General features: G+C 34.6%; 1 protein-coding gene across 2 annotated transcripts in view; it reads right to left on the reverse strand.

Annotated features, from left to right (window-relative positions):
- Positions 1 to 15,000, reverse strand: part of LOC145259947 (tektin-4-like) — a 25,980-nt gene that overhangs the window by 2,444 nt on the left and 8,536 nt on the right. Inside the window, exons 2-6 of one of the 2 annotated variants that reach the window (XM_080117921.1) lie at positions 14,520 to 14,633; positions 12,982 to 13,303; positions 5,244 to 5,314; positions 4,372 to 4,515; positions 1,157 to 1,379 (exon numbers count right to left, since the gene is read on the reverse strand). In XM_080117921.1, the coding sequence (XP_079974047.1) occupies positions 1,157 to 1,379; positions 4,372 to 4,515; positions 5,244 to 5,314; positions 12,982 to 13,303; positions 14,520 to 14,633 (874 nt within the window). The remainder of the gene's footprint in view (positions 1 to 1,156; positions 1,380 to 4,371; positions 4,516 to 5,243; positions 5,315 to 12,981; positions 13,304 to 14,519; positions 14,634 to 15,000) is intronic. The other variant, XM_080117922.1, reaches the window with a different exon arrangement.

Consider the following 15,000-nt stretch of genomic DNA (forward strand, 5'->3'; position numbering starts at 1 on the left):
GGCGAAAATCATTTCTGCCTTTTGTTTTCTTGACAAACTTGAAGATTAAAGTTGAAAGATTAGTAGCTGACAATATAACATGGAACAAAAGCTTTTTTTAAAAAGCAATGAAAAAGTTTATTCCAGCAATAAAAACTTGGATAGTGTCTGAATAAAGAAAAGCAACAATTGAAAGTTCTTTGAGCTGTCATAGGTTGGTCAATAGTTATCTTCAGCGAAGATCGATGTTGGAGTGTCCAATGGACAAGAACAGGAGAGAAAGAAGGGATATCTGTCTTCAATGTTTACCAAATTCTCTCAACTGACCGACTGTGATTTCACAAAGGAGATAAAGAAGATCCTTGGGTGACAGATGGAATCAATGCGCCCTGCAAGCTGATTGGTCGGTGTGGGACCAAATTGCTTACTAGAGACATTGATTCACGAAAGAAAATAAATCTTTATTTTATTTTTTACAAACAAGGGTAGCAAAAGGAAAGTCTATAGAAGTGAGAGGGATGCACATACAAAGAAAACACGAGTCCATATGACTGAAGAAGTGCAAAACCAAACTCCACATTAGTAAGGGTGGAAGCCAAAACATCTTAACACAAGCTATATGAGAGAGAGATCAAAACACTATCCCACATAACTAAAGGGAAAGTAAAATGTTATCTCACATAACTATGGGAGAGTAAAATGCTACTCTACATAACTATGGGAGAGTAAAATGCTACCCATGCAACCAAGGGGAGAGAAGTTCCTTTGGGAATAGATGAAATTAATGCTCTCCTGCAAGCTGATTGGTTAGTGTCTGACCAAATCGCTTAGCAGGGACATTTATTTGCGAGAGAAAATTAGCCTTTATTTTATTCACGACTGCTACATGACCTCTTACTTAGGTGAAAAGCTGGCAGAGAAAAAAAAGTAATGCAGCAGTTGCAAAAAACAAAATAAATAAATAAATGTCAATTCACTTTGCAGAATTTTTTTTTTTTTAATGAAAAAATGTCCTTACTTTTCAGTGTAAAGTCTTTTTTTCTCTGCTGAAAAAAGTATTCTTGTTTTTCAGTGAAAAATATTTTGTTAGATGGAAAAACTATCTTTGGAGAGGCATCTTTATTGGGGGAGAGGGGAGAGGGGGGCAAAATGTTTTTTCTGTAAAAAATAGAATTACCTTCTTCAGGTGTGATTCCAGTTTGAACTTTGCATCTTCCATTTCCTGTAGACGTTGCTGGAATGCTTTCAAGACATTGTTGTGCTGTTCGACCATATCCCTTGACGTGTCTTCAAAAATGTTGTCAGTAAGCTCACGCAGTTGAATGGAGGCCATACGCTCATTCTCTGCATTCACAATGTTGTCATGCGTGAATTGAGCCCACGTTTCAGGGCTCGACTGACTGCGTGAAAAACAAAAAAAATTTAAATCAATATCAGAATGTTAGGAAGAAACTATTAGAATAGAAGGCCTTTTGGTATATCAGTACCTTAATAATGAGGAGGTGAGATTTTGCTGCTGGATGGGTTAGTTAAGGGTATGTACAGTGATGAGGGCACAATTACTATGAGTTAATCAGAGTACATTTCATTAAAGTACTTGTAAAAAGGGGTCTCCATCAATTCGCTGTTTTGATACTTCATTGTAATACAGCTTCCAATTCCAGAAGTTTCTTTTAAATAACTGAATGTTTTCCTCTTGCCTATAACCTTAGTTTTTCAAGACTAAGGTCAATAGACATCTTCTCTATTTTCGATAATCATCTTTCGTTTGTGTTAGCTCCTTACATCAAGTGGCTTCATGCTTTGTTTGGAACGTTTTCCATAAAATAAAAACAGGCACAAGGATACAACATTGTGGTGATAGGATATGGGTTGGAATTTGGTTGATTGTGCTGGAATTGGAAACTAGAAGACTTAACAGTGAAGGGTAAGATTTTGTTGCTTGTTGGGTTAGTTGAGGGTATGCACCACGATGGGGTCACAAGTGCTATGAGTTCATCAGAATACATTTCATTAAATTGCTTGTAAAACAGACACAGGAATGCAACACTGTAATGATGGGGCAGGGGTTGGAGCTCAATTGATAGTGCAAGATCTATTGCATTAGAGACTCTTTTTTTGAATCCGGTTTAAGAGTGAATAGATGGACCAGTGCACATATGCGGCAACAATACTCCATGCATCGGCAAATAGTGACTTCTTTGAACAGATATAGGATACCATCAGGTGTGAGTAATTTTCTAGCACAGTAGAGGGATATATATATATATATATATATATATATATATATATATATATATATATCCCTAGGTGTAAGAAAGCCTTCTACTCCAATAGTTTCTTCCCTGCTAGATTTTGAAACTGCCTTCTGGGATTCTGCTTTCCCAACTGTACTGACGTGCAGAAGTTCAAGTGTAATGTGAACAAACATCTCGCTGCTCATCTTCCTTCATAATATCCCTGCAACTTATGTCCTTGATAGTAGCCTCCTACTTAAAAGTGGCGCTGTGCCTTGTTTGGGGTGAAAACTGAAATATATATATATAATAAGCTTGATGAATCCTAGCATGGATGAAATGCGGAATATTCTGTGTAGCTTAATTGCCATATATATTTTATAACTTACTACCTAGCTTTACCTACGTATTGAGTACTGTTGGAGTGAATACTTAAAATTTACGCATAAATTTATACTTTCATATATCAATTTATGTGATTAAATTAAGTAATCATATATATATATATATATATATATATATATTTAAATAAGGGAGTAGTCACCAACAATGTGTATTTTTTAACATTATTTTATTATTCCGTGTCTTGGTTTTTCATTGAAAATTATGTTTGGATCATTGTAATAATGTTTTTAAGTCATTAAGACTTAAAAACATTATTACAATGATAAAAACATTATTACAATGATCTAAACATAATTCTCAATGAAAAACCAAGACACGGAATAATAAAATAATGTTAAAAAATACACATTGTTGGTGACTACTCCCTTATTTAAATATATATATATATATATATATATATATATATATATATATATATATATATATATATATATATAGAGAGAGAGAGAGAGAGAGAGAGAGAGAGAGAGAGATGTAACCAGGTCTGGGAACATTATCACATAATCCTGCATCACAGGTCAAATAATGTAATCCGGTCGTTCTAAGTCAGTCATGTACTAGCATAGTCAAGGCACGACGTGCACTACCCCTAAGTCCCAGTGGTTACACGTTTATCTTTGTTTAATGATGGATCCTTCAAAATGCACCAAACACTCACTGGTTACTAGAATTACTGCTCTAATGCTCTGAGCACACAAAATGTGCATAACCCTAAGTTCAGGTAGCAATACCTTTAACATGTTGACTGTTCACTGTCAGTCATCGAGGTTGAGTGCTTCTCTTACATGTGAACTGACGTTGCTGGCAGGCTACTTCCCTTGGCTGTAGCTTGGCGTCAGGTTGAGGGTAGATCTAAAAACAACTGTATTATCTTCCAAAGTCAAAGTAATCAATAAATAATAAAAACTTCAGAAATCATTTTCTTATAAAAAAAATTAATTATTGAATAAAATAATTTCAGATTCAATCATGCAATTATTCAGGTTCATTTGGGCTTAGTCGACATATATTGTTTCTAGATGCAGGAGTTATGAGTCAAAGCAAATTCTTTCAGACAGCTTTTCTGTTGGAGGAGGAGAAGGAAGGAATTTTCTACTTAGAATCTCCAGTCTTGGGCGAGAGTCCAAATCTGACACGCACAGTCTAATGACCAGTGAGCAAGTCTCATCTATCTGTTAAAAATAAAATGGCTTTTTATGGAAACGGCAATTTTCCCCTCTAAAAATTTTTGGCGATTATCATTTCTCCCTCTGATCTCTTTTCTTTCTTTCTCTCTCATAAACACTTTTTTCTCTTTTCCCTCTTTCTTTCTTTGTTCTAAAGAAATTGTATTATCAAGCTAGTTCTGCCATCCAGCCAAACAAACATGACAATCTTTTACTGTGTGCTATCAAAACTAAATCAATAAATAGAAAACAAAGCTTTCTTTAAAATCCAATTTGGCGACATTCTGGTTGTCTCAAGGACCGCCACTCCCAATTATCATTGAGAGGTTTATTCTTCTGCCATTTTCTAAAAATACATATTTTATCATTCTTCGAGCAATCCGGACTTTTTTAAGCACGTGTCAAACATGCACGACCGCCGACTGTCCGAGTTTTCAACTAGCAAGGTTAGCGAATGTGTTATAGATAGATATATAGATAGATAGATAGATAGATAGATAGATAGATAGATAGATAGATGGATAGATGTTAAACAGTTAGTCTAAAGGAGAGGTAATCATAGTAGTCTGAAATACAACACATACATTTCTTGGAACTTTGCCGATCCCGGAAAGAACTGTTTGTCAGTATGATGGTTCCTCAATATTCCACAACGATTGTCGATTTCAAAAGATTCTTTTTTGTCACTCCAATCCATTTCAAGTTTTTGTTTGGTATCACGATTTGTTCTGGAGAAAAAAAAAAAAAACAAATGGTAAAAAATTAAAATGATGCAGAGAAGAAGGGTTGAGGGTGTGTGATAAATACTAAACCTTGATTGGACAACCAGCTCACGTGATAGGCCAGGGAGAGAAAAAAAATGTTGAAATGGTCAGTCTAAAGGAGTTAGTGAGACATGAAGCAAGTTTACAGGTGGCCCATAGGATGCTCTTCCTTATGATCACTTAGAAAAGGAAATGAACGAATGAACATCTATAATATAAATCTCACCTGTCTGTTTAAATATATGTATGTATGTATGGATGTATGTATGTATGTATGGATGGATGGATGGATGTATGTATGTCTGCCTAAAACTTTCGACAGAAACGACAGATTTTCACGAGATCAATATCATTTTGAAGCTCGATGTCTCAGATGACAAATATAAAAAAATTGGCCAAAAACATTTATTCCTTCACCCTTAACTGGGCATTTTTCTACAAGCAGGGGATCGATTTTTTGCGAGCCATTTTTGCAAGTCACCATATTGGTTGGATTGAGTTTGCCTAATTTTAATCTTCTGAATTTCTGTTAATGTCATGGAATAGCGGTAAGACGTCAGACTTTCTGTCACTTTCTTTTCTTGTCATGATGATGATGATGATGATCATGATAACGATGGTGATGATATAGATGATAATGATGATGACGATGATGATGATGCATAAAATCCTGCTTTAAATATTTTACTTACTCAATCTGTTGTTCCGTTCGAGCAATTGTTTTTTTCAGTAAATCTCGCACGTCATTAAGTATCTTAACTTCCTGAAACAGAAAAAAGTTTTCCAAAGTTCAAAGTTCAAATCGAACTGAAACACAACGCAAATTGCAACAGAGATTGCTTTTGTTTAAAACCGAATAGTAAACAATCGATGTTTGCTAAATGAGCTACTCACCCTATAATAAAGAGAAATATGCATTTATTTATACATTTATATCCATCATGTAACACGGAAGTCTGCCCAATGAAGGGAGAATATAGATCTATTTGCATAAGATTTTAGTTTTCAGGGTTATAGAAGGTTTAAGAAGCATAAAAACGATATTGTTGTTTTTAATCTATTATATTTTATGTTGATATTTCGTGCAGTTCTTTACTCTTTATCAAAAATAAAATATAGCGAAATAAGTAAAATTAATCAAAATCAGAAAGGTTGAGAATACTGGAAATTTTATCTTTTAGGTTTCATTTATTCCTTGTCATAATGCTTAAGATATTTCACATAAATTCTTGCAACTGTTTGGCACATAAGAACGTTGTCTTTTTTTTTTAAATAAACAACATTTATGTTTTGTACACCTCCTATAACCTTGAACATACTTCTCTAGAAGCATACATGGAATAGAACGTACAAATTTATAGCATTTTAATAGTATACAGTAATAGTATATTAAAAAAGTAAAATATGTAAATTTAAAGAAAGGGCAATATGATACATAGGGTTTCTAAAGAAAAAAGTTCATCATGCGACTTAAGTCAATGTTAGGGTTAGTATGTCTGAGGCTCACGTTCGTCCATCAGCAACAAAGAAATGATTCTATCGCATTACAATAATTATAACTGAGTTACTTATTATTGTCGAGAACCATGGTTTAATATTTACATCTGAACACTAGTGGAGCATACAGAGTAGCATAATAACATTGTCACCATAGAAAAGACGACATGATTCCATTTTCATTTGATGAAAACTAGTTTTCTATTTTGTTGAAAACCATCTACTAGTTGGTCAGTTTAAAGTTTAACAAGCATAAAAATTCTAAGTGCGATAGGAGCTTTCTATCATGTCTGAAAGTGGCATAATATTCAACAAGCGAGATCCAAGAGGTGACACCATACAACTCATACTCCCTACCGATCCAAGTTATGATAACATGACCATTGCCAGCACCCTCAAAATAGTTCAACACTTGAGGGCACAACTCAATGCATCAGAAGACCCACGGTTATGGTCTGTGGTGTGGTTTCAAGTGAGGGCCAATATCCTAGTCCTCTACACATGTTTCCTTCATTTTTTTTTTTTTTTTTTTTTTCAATGTGACAAAGCTTATAATATTAATAACACCAACCTCTAGTTTTTGACATTTATAGAATATGGGACAATGAAATGGAGTTTCATTCTATATTAATAAACAAACTTTATTTGTCATTTTCGTTAGCGGCGTTAGTAGAAGAGTCATAGCCAGCTTGTAGTACTCGCATTCGGCCGGGGGCCAAAGCCTCCCAGCGATGTGTACTGCTGGGCAGAGCATCAAGAAAGAGGGTTAAAAGTTCGTGATTTTGCCTTTTATATACTCGGTCACGTGATAGAGAGCTGGCTTGTGATTGGACAATGGACAAGCCAGGGAGAAAATGGATTTTAAATCTCGAGGTCGTGAGAAGTAGCTTTTGCCTGTATGGGTGTCGGCTGCTACACATTACAAAAAATAAAAATGCGACGATAGTTGCACAGGAACTTTAAACAACGTTGATAACATTAATAATACAAAATGTAGTCTTTACTTTTAATAGAGAATCGTTTCTGTTTTCATACCATAATTTACGACACTAAAACCAACAATATTTTCATCAGATGAAAACATTCAAAAAAGAAGCTGCGGCAACTTTTTTTCTACATTTTACACCTACTTTTTTTTTTTGATTAAAGAGTAAATGTTATGGTAAGGTTTTGAAAAAATTAGTCTTTAATATCGCGAAAATGTGGCAAAAGCAAATTATAATTTTTTTCAAACAAAACTTTTTTAATAAAACAGGGATGAAAATATGAAAAAGGCTGCGGCGAATTTTTTTTTTTTAACTAAACGAAGCTTATAATAATAACACCAACATCTAGTTTTTAACATCTATAAATATAAAAGCGAACGTGTATGTATGTTTGTATGTGTGTTCGCTTTTTCTGTATGTCTACAAAAGGCTTTTTTCAGAGAAGCAGTCGGTCGCTTCAAAACTTTTTATATCACATATAAATCGTAATATCTCACATTTAACAACGAAGCTCGCCTGTCTATTTAATTTGCTCGATTTCGGGAAGATAAATATTCAACATTTGTTGCTCGCCGCATGTGGGTTAGTCTTTTTCCTATAACATCTTGGGAAAAATAAAAATCCCGCAGTAAAACTTGACCTCATTAACTCATTAAAACGAGCACCTGCCAAATCCAAGTAATTAAATAAATTCAAACGTGTTTCCATTAGCATCTCGCAGTGGGTCAATGGTTAACGTGGCACGTTTTTTTTTTTTCATACTTTAATTTACAACTTTGCCTCAAGGGTTCGGGTTCGATCCTCATACTTACTTTTTTTTTACCCCCCCCCCCCGGAGTTTCCACACACATCTATAAACACCCGAGCAACGCCGGGTACCCCTCGCTAGTAAATAAATCGCATTTTTAAAATTTTTTTTATTACAATTACAATTTCTCTGAAACTATCGTCGCATTTCATATTTTGCGATGTTAAAAACTAGATGTAGGTGTTTTTAATATTATAAGCTTTATAGTAAAAAAAAAAAAAAAAAAAGAAGTTATTAAAGAGTTTCAATTCTTTGTATTTTTTAAGGTTAAACACTAATTTTTAAAAACCTTACCGTAACATTTACTTTTTAAAAAACAAGTAGCCGTAAAAGATGTAGAAAAAAGGTAAATATTCAGATACGTTACAACAGAACACCGACCACTCTAATTTGTTTTTTTTTTTAGGGGTAATCGACAACGAATTTGATAATAAAACCCGGGGCAAATTTACCGTTTGCATGGTATTAACTCCTGAACCCACAAACTATTTTCCGCCATTTTACAGCTTCCGTTTACGCTACGCGCGTGCCTTCTCACATGATGTACCAATCTTCTGTGGAAAATTTAAAATTAGCTGAAAAAGAAATAAAACAAGGAAAGGAAAGCACTCCAAGTTGGGGAGGAGTGGGGTAATTTAATTGTTTTTTTTCCTGAGAATTTTCAAATTTTCAAAAAGTACATTATAGCACTTTTTTTTTGGAAAAAATTACGGACTGACATTTTTTAATGACTTACAATTAAAGAAAAATACAACAAATTGGGGGACCTTTTTTGTTTTTTTGTCTCACATAGTTTTTAATGCGGTTTACAAAAACATAAGCACCAAACATTTTTATGTTTTTCGTTCTTTTTTTTTTTGCGGGAGGGGATTCAATTATAGAACTTATGTGGCTTAATAGGTGCTTCTGCAGTTTAGTTAACCGTTTTCCCGTAAGTAACGCACCGACATTTACCGATTAGAACACTATTTAACATTTTTCAAAGATTTTACTGTTTACATTCTGGGCGCGAGCGGGGGGGGGCGGATGTGGTGTTGGGGCGCACTTGCGCCCCCAATGTAAACAGTAAAATCTTCGAAAAATGTTAAATGGTGTTCTAATTGGTAAATGCCGGTGCGTTACTATTTGAAAATTCTATGTTCCAGGAAAAAAACAAAAAAAAAACAATTAAATTACCCACTCCCTCTCCCCAACTTCGAGTGCTTTCCTTTTCTCGTTTTATTTCTTTTACAGCTAATTTTAAATTTTCAACCCCAAAAGTGCTATAATGCATTTTTGAAAATTAGTAAATTCTGTTCTGGAAAAAAAATAATAAATAAATAAATAAATTACATCCTCGCCTCCACAACTTGGTGTGCTTTTCCATTTAATTTTCAATTTTCCACGGAAGATTGGTACGCCATACGCCATGTGAGAAGGCAGTTTGCTAGGTGAAGCAAGTCGTCTTTTATGCTGCCGCGCACACGCGCGTAGTGTAAACGGAAGCTGTAAAATGGCGGAAAGTAGTTCGTGGGTTCAGGGGTTAATACCATGCAAATGGTAAATTTGCCCCCGGTTTGATTATCAGATTCGTTGTCAGCGACCTCGATTACCTCTAAAAAAAAAAAAAACAATTAGAGTGGTCGGTGTTCTGTTGTAACGTATCTGAATATTTACCAGAAAAAAAGTTGTCGCATATTTTTTAAAAATGTTTTCATCCAAATATCTTTGATTCGTTGGGTTTAGCGTCGTAAATTATGCTATGAAAACAGAAACAATTCTCTTAATAGCCGCGTAAAGACTACATTTTATATTATTAGTGTTATTAATTTAAAAGCGTTCGCCGTAGCTTTCTTTCTTTCTTTCTTTGTTTTTTTTTTTTTTTGTTTTTAATGTTTTGATTTAATAAATATATCGTTAGATCGAGCGTCCTAAATTATGAGATGAAAAAAATGAATGAATCTCTTAGTAAACGAGAGTTGTCTCCCTCTGCACAATGACAAATTGTAAAACGGCGCAAAAGTAAAAGTTTTACATAAATACTTTTAAGTAAACGTATGAATGGAATCAACCGCAAATCTTCAAGGGGCGATAACTCTACTTTCTCAGGTCCAAGGGAAACAACTCTATTATTTTAGGTTAGGAAATAAGAAACACCTCTAAATTATTTTTGAACGATAACCTCCACTGAGAAATGTCCCCCCCCCCCCGAAAAAAAAAATTAGAACAAAAAGAATTATAAATATGATCTACAGCAACCCAGAGACCATTTTGATAATTTCTGAGTTCAGTGGATAGAATAAACACAAGTAGCAAATACTTAAAACTTACAAGTGGATAATCTCGAATTTAAAGTAATAGCGTTCGCGTGTGTCTACAACTCTTCTACAACCCACACCACTGGATCGATCATCCCCACTATTTTTCAAAGTTAAGGTCAAAGGTGAAGGCCATAGCCTATGCATATATACTCTCATACAGCCCACAACACCACTGGACTGATCATGACCAAACTTGACATGATTATAGTCTCCAACCTGGGGATGGTGTGGTGCACACTGCACACCATTTTTCAAGGTTACAGGTAAAGGTCGTATTTGGTGCGGCTTTTCATAAACTCCCCCACTTAGGAATGGTGCATACCAAGTTGTGGTTTGTCACCATCCCGGGGGCCGTCACAATTTGTGAATTTGAATTAGATAATTCTCTTCCACCCCCACCCCACCCCTTCAACTAATCTTAAGGAATTTTGGCATGAGAGTGGTCCTTAATATAAACCAACATTTATTTCACTGTATCTCTTTACTTTGACCTTTCAAAATAACATGACCAAAAACAATGTGAATGATCATTAAGGATCCTTTTTTCTTGAGATGCATATAACCTGATTGCACAGCAAATTCCTGCACAAAGTTCGGATATCTTTGCTCTATCTTTGATAAAAATGTGTTCATAATACTAAACAAATGTTAACCATTGTGATTCAATGTAATTGTTCCAATTTTTATGTGTAACAATATATGTGTCAACTTTGATGCAATCTATTTGCTTTAAAGTTCATAGTTGGATTTCAGTCACTTCAGGAGATAGTTAAACATTTTTAAACACCTTAAACAATAGTTGCTCTTAAAACATTCACTAATTGAAAGGGTGCCTGCAAAACGAGTACCTGAGCGTACAGCAAAATCTCACGCAAAGTGCGGGTATCTTTGCTAGTATATTAATAAAATTATGTAACCACTCCTCATGTGTGTGTATGATTTTCTCACACCTAGGTGACTTAGTAAATAAAAAAAATGATAATTTTTATCATAAATAGAATATTTCTTGAAGTCAGGAATGCAATAGTGTAATGTGCAAAAATTAACTTTTTTTTTAATCCTATTTAAAAAAAAAAATTAATGAATTACGAAATTACATCAACCACAATGTATATCATTTTCTTTGTAAACCAGTCAGCCATTGTAATCTGTTGTAAACAGTTGAAAACAAGAGAAAGAATGAATTACTTTTAAATTTGAAAGGAATATCAGAAGCATTTATACTGTAGCTTTCAAATCCTTAGTAAATCCCCGTATAAAAAGATTAAAAAAAAAACTTGGAAGATTTTTTTATCAAATAATTTTAGAAATAGATATTAAAGCACCATAACAAAATTAGTATAGTTATTGTATATGTCTCATAAAAGGGATATATTTATCTGGAGTAGCTGAGGTGTTTTGGCTACAGTATTTATGAACAATGTTCATGGTTGGTCCTTGTAAATCCTTAAGCATGAGGTTTACAACGTATCTTTCAACATCTTTCATATGTTAGCCTACCAGCCGGTATTTATAACTTAACTATCAGAACCCGGATGTATTCATATTCATTACATCAGAGATACAATTAATAATTTAATTATCAAACGATTCAATTAATCATTTAATGATCAAACAATGCCATACTAATTAAATTTAACTTTCAAAATTCCATTAAAATTAATAATTTGGTAAGAAATAGTTTGAAAAATAAAGTGAAATAAACACGAATATACAATGTGGAATGATAAAAGTCTCGCCCTAAAGAAAACAATACTGCAGCTTTATTTTAAAACTTTTATTGAAAAAATCAATTTAGGTAATTTGATTATGTAGTAAACCTGACAGCTATTCAATGTAGCCGCCTTCAGCATCAATCACTGCCTCGATACGAGTCTGGAACTAGGAGCATACCTGTTTCACAAGCGCCCGTGGGAGCTCAGCGAATACTCAGCAGATGGCGACGATCAAGCTGGCTTTGGTGTTGTAGGAGGTCATGTTAGTGACGTTCTCAATGTATGACCAAACGAAATAGTCCAGCAGGTTCAGGACAGGAGAGGAAGGAGGCTAGTGAGAGAAAGGTACACTCCTTCTGAAGCCAAGCCTCGGTTTCTTTGGACTTGTGGGCCAGCGCTGAGCCCTACTGCCACATTCAGGGTCGGCCAGCGGCCATCTGATTGCACCAGGGATCACCACACTCCAGGTACACTTTGGTGTTGACTTTCAAGCCGACTTTGAAGATGTGAGGTGGTGTGATGTGGCTCTCACTTGAAACTGCACCAAAGACCATAACCGTGGCCAAAAACTTTGTTTTCATCACCCTGGGCACGTCTCTGTTATTCATGGCAATCTAGCGATACATTTTGAGGCAATGGACCGGTTGTCATAACTTGGATCAGTAGAGAGCATGAGTTGTACAGTGGCGCATCTCCGACTCCACTCATTGGTTATTGTGTCACTTTCAGACATGATAGAAGCCTCCTATCGCTCTTGAGATTTATACACAACTGGCCAACTAGTAAATGGTCTGCAACAAAAAAAGAAAACCAGCTTTCATCAAACGGAAATGAAATCATGTCGTCTTTTTTAGGGCGACAATTTTATCATTCCACTCTGTAAAAAACCTCGTGGGCAACGCCAGGTAAGTACGGTTATTTAGTTATAAAAAGGGTAAAAAGTTAAATTTAAGGCAAAACACTACAATAGAAAATGTTATGCTTGTGAGGGAAAGGACATTGGTATTACTGTGTTATTTCATTAACAATTGAAATGCCTTATGCCTAAAGATAAAAAATGAAATATTTATGAGCGTTCCACATATTGTTTCTGTATTTTTTAAGCATATCAAAATAAAATTTACTTTTAAGAGGCCCATTTCAACCGGATCTTCGACAAGGTCCACTCCTTGTCGTCTTAATCGGCAATTAAGATTGTCTGTGGAAATATGCAGCGGTAATTCTGTTGCCCTGTATGCATTCTCCAATTGCCTTTTACGGTTGACCAACAAATCTGTTTCAGCCAATAAATCTTGAATAACTCGTTCGAGTTCAAATTTCCAAAAGCTGATATCCATTATTCTTTCACCCAGCTTTTTTGTGACATCGTCTTGCATCCGATGCAGATTAGCCTCGGTTGAATTAATCTCATTGGTCACGTTATTTCGATTTAATGCAGAATTGTCCCTGCAAAAAAAATATATATATAATAATAATAATAATAATAATAAATACATATTACCCATCAGTCAAAATAAAATCTTCTTATTATTTGGATTATTTGGACTACTATTCTCTTCTCGAATGTTATTTTTACAACGTTTAGCAAAAAAACACTCGACTAGCTACAACCATTATATACGATTTCTCCTACTCTCTATCTGTGCCTAATTCTAAATGCAGATTCAATGAACAAAACTTCTTTCCCAGAACTGCCCGCCTGTGAAACATTGTTCCACTGGCCTGCTTGCTGGTTGAATACAACATGGTAGCCTTCAACTCCATTGTAAACAAGTTATTGTTGAGTTGCCCATATAAATAATCAAATTCTACCCAATTTGCACCGTTAACGATTACCACACTATCACCTTGCATTTATTAAACCTTATCCACGAGTGGCCTTCGAACCTTGATAAGTGGTGACTCATAAGAAAAAAAAAACGTAAAATTTACTTATAAGTTACACTCTTCTGGAGGTTGAAAGTTCAATATGAGATGCGAGATGATATTTCAAATTTGCATTTATTCAAACGTGTAAATCATTGAATTAACATTTGTTATAAATTGTAATATTACTAAACATATACACTTTATATATATATATATATATATATATATATATATATATATATATATATATATATATATATATACCAGCTGATAATAATCAGAGCATATTCTTTTAGAAATTTAATAGTTAATATCAAGTTTCGTCCGGCCCTGTCGGTGGGGCATTAGAATACGCCGACTGCCCCCCACCCCTGCAGAGGGTAAAAGTCCCTCAATGGGAGTCCTGGATATGACCTTAAACTATATCCAGTGGTGAGGCCCCAGCTTGTGGGCTTTGGGGAATGTGGAGCCACCCTTTAATTACCATTGCTCCCAGGTCCACTCTGACCTGGAGTGGTAGTACCTGTTAGGGTCCCAACTATGGGCTAAATAGAAACTGACGTGAAAACAACAAATATATTCTATTAAAAAAAATTTTCTTCAAAATCTTTGGATTCGGCATTAAATAACCCGAAAAGGGTTGATATGCCGTAAAACAAAAACAACCAACCAAGTTTCGTCCGTCTTTGTTTACACTCTTCATACATCATAGAGGGTACAAGACATACTCATAAATACCACTTAAAATCAAGTAAAAAAAGGCATCACTCAGATGACACTAGAGACACATTACCTGTAGAGGAAGAACCGATCGACGCCATTTTTGCAACATTCGACCTCGATCCACACACACCAGAACAGATACAATCGAGTGGAAAGAAAATTCACCATCCCACTGACTATAAACCTGAAACAGAAAAGATATTAACAATCTTTTTGCGGTGCAAAAAGATAGGAGTTCTTCCAAATTATATAAATAGAGTGAGAGGTATTAATTCTCGAGGTGGTGGTGTGTGTACTTCATAGTACGTCATCTTGGCGTTAAATGCTACGACTGTTGTTCTCTGTATATTTTGTTTTGTTCTCAATATTTATTTTATTTTATACTCCATAAAATCGGCAATATTTGATTTGAACATCGCAAAATGACAAAGCCTTAAAAAAGGCAAAATATAACAAATGGCAACAAATTTTTCAAAAAACAGTCAAATTAACATTAAAATATAGAAAAAAAAGTCAGTACAAATATACATTATACCTTGTTAAAATTTTGG

This window comes from Euprymna scolopes, chromosome 35, assembly GCF_053919585.1.
Source record: "Euprymna scolopes isolate OS-2025 chromosome 35, ASM5391958v1, whole genome shotgun sequence".
NCBI classification, from domain to species: Eukaryota; Metazoa; Mollusca; class Cephalopoda; order Sepiida; family Sepiolidae; genus Euprymna; species Euprymna scolopes.